Raw genomic sequence first — 5,218 nt, 5'->3', positions numbered from 1 at the left:
GAACCTCAGCTTTCTTTCCCTTAAAAGGGACACACTTATTACAGTGCCTGGTATATCGAAAGCACTCAATTTCTATTAACAAAAAAAGATGACCAAAAAATAGAAAACAAACCAAACCCAAAAAGGGTAGTGGCAGGAACATTAAAAAGGCAAGTGTCACTAATAGAACCATTAATAAAAGTGACTGATAAATGTCAGGCATTAACTTATAAGTAAGCATCAGTCTATGGGATGAGAGAGAAAATAAAGGTGGACAAGATAAGCAGTCTAAGGTCAATTTATTTCAAGACCTGATATTAATAGTTATTATAGCTCAAAGAGATATCTCACAAAGATATGTGACTAAAATGGAATAAGTGCATCCTATCGAATTAAGACATTCATTTTTTAATCCTATTCAATATTTATAGAAAGGGTTTGATTAAAATTTGTATAATAAATTTCTAACTTCCCTAAACTTAATCAGTTGTTCTTACAAACTAATACAAAGGTATTATGTTTTTCTATTTTTAACAAATAATATTTGATACATACTTCACATTGGCAGCAAAATCACATTACAAATAACTGTTTTGAAAACTGCACTTTCCATAAGTTGGCTTTACTAAATGGTTACTTCCTAATTCACTGATAAAATGTCACCTTTCCTTTTTTTAAAAAAAAAATATATATTATTGATTTTTCACAGAGAGTAAGGAAGAGGGGTAGAGTTAGAAACATCGATGAGAGAGAAACATCGATCAGCTGCCTCCTGCACACCTCCCACTGGGGATGTGCCCAGAACCCAACGTACATGCCCTTGACCAGAATCGAACCTGGGACCTTTCAGGGCTGATGCTCTATCCACTGAGTCAAACCGGTCAGGGTTCACCTTTCCTTTAAGGGACAGATCATGAGTCTTCTAAAGTTTTTGCAAATATCTCTTGGATTGCTCACTATTACAACTTCCCATTAAAATAAACCCCACCAGATTAAGAACACGTATTTATTTATAAAAAGAAAATGCATAAATCATATTTAAGACCAAAGTCAAGGCACTAGTGAAAGAATCCACTTATTAAATACTAGTGAGCCCTAGCCACTTTGGCTCAGTGGACAGAGCATTGAACTGCAGACTGAAGGGTCCCAGGTTCAATTTAGGTCAAGGGCACATGCCTGGGTTGCAGGCTCGATCCCCAGTAGGGGACGTGCAGGAGGCAGCCAATCAATGACTCTCTCATCATTGATGTTTCTATTTCTCTCTCCCTCTTCCTTCCTTTCTGAAATCAATAAAAATATTTTTTAAAATAGTTTAAATACCAGTGAAATCTCACTTTCTTTTAACTTCAAGTAGATAAAAGAATAGATATATGAAGACATTTTATTATTCCCTTTCCATCGCCAAAAGGAATGGCTGGCAGGCATCCACTTTGGAAATTATAGATTTAGAGTATTCACAAGCGATCTGAAAAGTCCAAAACAAGCAGCAAGTTTCATTTTACTGAGGCATAAACCTGAATATCAATTTCAAATGTGATATGCAAGGACCAGGTACTGAGCTGGTGAGTAGATCGCGCCCACCAACTGACATCTGAACCTCAACCTAGCTTTGCTCCCTCCTTATACTCAACTACCCATTTCATAGGAGAAAGTACATGTTAGTGCAATATTTGCAAATAGAGGGAAATCAAAAAGTTCTTCAATCAATTAAAAACACAAATTTAGGGGGTGGCGGGGGGGGGGTGTTAAGAGATCAACCGAAGGACTTGTATACATGCATATAAGCATAACCAATGGACACAAGACACGGGCGGGTAGGGGAGGCCAGGGGACTGTCAAGGGCGGGGGAAAAAAGGAGACATATGTAATTCTCTTTGTAATACTTTAAGCAATAAATAATTTTAAAAAAACACAAATTTACATATAAATACTAATTAAAACTTGTATATTCATGTATAAAAGATGCAAAGTATAAAATTCTTTAAACTATAAATTTAAGTGTATGTAAAATCTAGAAGCTTAAAATGATAATCTTTTTGATGAATCTAAAATAATGAAAAGTATTTATGCCTTATAATCCTTATTAATATTTAATAATTTATAAATTCCACTACCAGGGGGAAAAGTGTTTAATATGAAAAAGGAAAAGTAATTCAATTAAACTTTTCACAGCAGCAGCATAAAATGAGAAAAATTATTCTGAGTTGAAAATACAAAACAAAAATAATCTCATGAAAATACATGATGCTTCTCTTTAATTTGACCAGGAGTTACTTACTGTCTGAGTAGTTGACGACCTTGTTTCCACATTAACTGGCTATTTTGTTGTGGCTGCACCTCTGTTTCATTACCTTCATCTAGAAAACATTAAATCATAATAAAACTGACTTGTCATATACATTAGAGGGTATCTCTATTCATAAAAAATATCTAAAAATATTTGTAAGATTAAGAAATGTAATACTGCACTGTAAGGTATGTTTCAGGACCATGTACATTCTGTTTTTAAGTCAAATTTCCATAAAAAAAAAGTCTGAATTCATTACTGCTACTGAATTTCCCTCGGAGTTGTAGAACTGAAATAAAAACATTTTCCAATTCCTTAGGCAGCCTGAGAATTTCCCTCTAAGACAAAGACCGATCCACATCAAGTCACACAATAAGAGTCGAATAAAAGTATTTGAAGTGCCAGGTCAAAATTAGAACAAAATACCCAGGAATGATGGCTTTTTAAAAAAGTTTGATTAAAGAGGAGGTAGGAAATAATCTCATTCCAAATCTACTTCCTTTACTAGTTATTAAATGAAAACTTCAAGTATTCTTTTTAAGACATTCTGTGAAAGAAAATCTCATAGGCCTCGTAAAGCTTTAAATTCATCACTTGGTAGAAGCTTAATCCTTTCAAGAAGGTGGTAAACTAAAAGAGCCTTCTCTGTGTTAAGTATAAACTAAAGAATTTCTAAACTATAGCATGGCTCTAACTTTAAAAATACAAAAAAGTTCACACTTTCCATCAGTCCCTGATTAAACTATAAGAAACTGTTATCTCTATAGGGTTTTATTCAAGTGAAGATACAAGAAAGACTGGGTATGTTTGTTTTATGATATTTGATATTACACATTTACTGTGCTCCAGATGCTGTGTTAAAATGTCTACAATATCTGTTTTAATCTTTACAACTCAAAAGATAGGTGTTACTACTAGCCTTGTTTTAAAGATGAGTTTTACATGTTAACTGAAAGGTTTCTAAGTTAGAAGTAGAGTTGTAAGTACTGACATCATGACTAACCCCAGAGCTCATGTATTTTCCTTCATATGCTATCACTACAACAATAAGAAATTAGAGAAATACATAAATTTAAAAAATTAGATCTTGCACTTTCATTTTTCTCCTAAAATAATGAGGCAAAGCTCTGTAATACACCATCTAGAAATATCAGTAGAGTAGACGGAGGGTAGAAAGTGCAGTCAGGGGATTAAGTTAACTAAAAAAGGAAAACTACTTTGGGATAACTTCAGAGGGTATATTTTCTTTCTTTTTTTAAAAAAAAGGCAAAAACAAAGGTCTCAATACTAAAGAAAAATGACACTAACTCACAAATTCAAGAACTGTGGATATAATACAGTATCTTTCAATACATCCCCTTATTAAGTCAAGTGAATAAATTGTACTTACCATGTAAAAACATTTATATTAACATTTCAAAAAACTAAAATTTCAGATGTGAAAGAACTTTTGAGGTCATCTAATTTCCCTTAATAACAGGCCTAAATCCTTTCTATACCATCCTCAGATATAGCCAACTGCCTGTGCCTAATCTGGCAGCCAGTGATGTCACCAAAGTGTGGTATAGCCATTCAATGGAATATTACTCAATAGGAACAAGGGATGAACTAATGACATACCCCCATATGAATTTCAAATGCATTATGCCAAGTGAGAGAAGCTAGAATTAAAAGGCTACATATTGTCTTTCAGGAAAAGGCAAAACTACAGAAACAAAAAACAGATTAGTGGTTGCCAGGAGATGAGAGTATTAAGCAGGGTGGGAAACATCCAGCCAGTGGGCCTTATACGGCCCGTGAAATCATCTGGTCTGGCCCTGCCAAGGCATTAGGGGTGAGCTAATTAAATGTCTGACCAAATGCAGCAGGCTAATTTTTAAGTTGATGACTTTGTATGACCCCAGAACAATGTTATAAATATCCAAATTGCCCTTGGCAGAAAAAAGGCTCCCCACCCATGTTAAACAATTAACTTGTTCGTGATCTCAGAATCCTAAAACTTCTGGTGGGCAGGTGTAAAGTAGAAGTGGGTGGGCAAAGTTACTTCTCAGAGGGCTGAGAAGAACCTTTTTTACTTGTCTAAATCAATCATCAATCAAGACTGAAACAATTGTACAAAGGAAAGAACGAACACAGGAAAAAGCCGATGGAGTACAGAAACTACCTGCTGACAAATTATGAGCAAGCTCGCAGGGTTCTGGCGCACTTCTGAAGAGAAATGAAAGAGTTAAACTGAATGCATATTTAATCACATGGGCCCAGTATGTGAATGTGAGTGAGTACTGTCAAGACGAAAGGAAGAATATTCGCTGGAACCCGATTTGAGTTTTTCTCAGCCCATCCCCTCATGTGAGAGATAGGATGTCGTGGAAGTCCTCACCTCTAGTACCTCTCAGACTGTAACTGCTTTGTAGGTAGGTTGTCAAAGAGAGAATTGAGTTAAAATGAAGTCTTGAGGGTGGGCCCTAATCCAAAGTGACTGATGCCCTAATAAAAGGAGACTAAGACAGCAGCTGAGTAGCTGTAAGAGCAAACATATGGCCTACAAAGCCTAAATCAGGGGTCCTCACACTTTTTAAAGAGGGGGCCAGTTCACTGTCCCTCAGATCGTCAGAGGGCCGGACTATAGTTAAAAAAAAAAAACCTAGTCGGCTGCTAAGCAACAGGCAGCAGCAGCAAAAACACCCGGGGCCGTAGTTTGAGGACCGCTGCTCTAAATCACTGAGCTACCAGGCCAGAACTACAATTCACCCATTTAAAGCACACTTTAAAGGTTTTTAGTTTGTTCACAGTTGGATGACCATCGGCACAATCCATTTTAGATCGTTTTCATCACCCCAGAAAGAAACCCTACATCACTTAGCTTCACCTCTCAATAATCCCCCTTCCTAGCCCTAGACAACCACTTATCTACTTTGTGTCTATATTTCCCTTTTAAATCTAAACTTGGCA

The 5,218-nt window shown here is 35.9% G+C and overlaps 1 protein-coding gene across 2 annotated transcripts in view; it reads right to left on the bottom strand.

Annotated features, from left to right (window-relative positions):
- STRN (striatin) overlaps nucleotides 1–5,218 on the bottom strand; it is an 84,270-nt gene that overhangs the window by 38,307 nt on the left and 40,745 nt on the right. For both annotated transcript variants that reach the window (XM_015572574.1, XM_015572573.1), the window contains exon 4: nucleotides 2,258–2,336. In XM_015572574.1, the coding sequence (XP_015428060.1) occupies nucleotides 2,258–2,336 (79 nt within the window). The remainder of the gene's footprint in view (nucleotides 1–2,257; nucleotides 2,337–5,218) is intronic.

Source organism: Myotis davidii, unplaced genomic scaffold (assembly GCF_000327345.1).
Source record: "Myotis davidii unplaced genomic scaffold, ASM32734v1 scaffold1149, whole genome shotgun sequence".
Lineage (NCBI taxonomy): Eukaryota > Metazoa > Chordata > Mammalia > Chiroptera > Vespertilionidae > Myotis > Myotis davidii.
The sequence above is the reverse complement of the archived record's forward strand: the minus strand, read 5'-3'. Positions and strand labels throughout refer to the sequence as shown.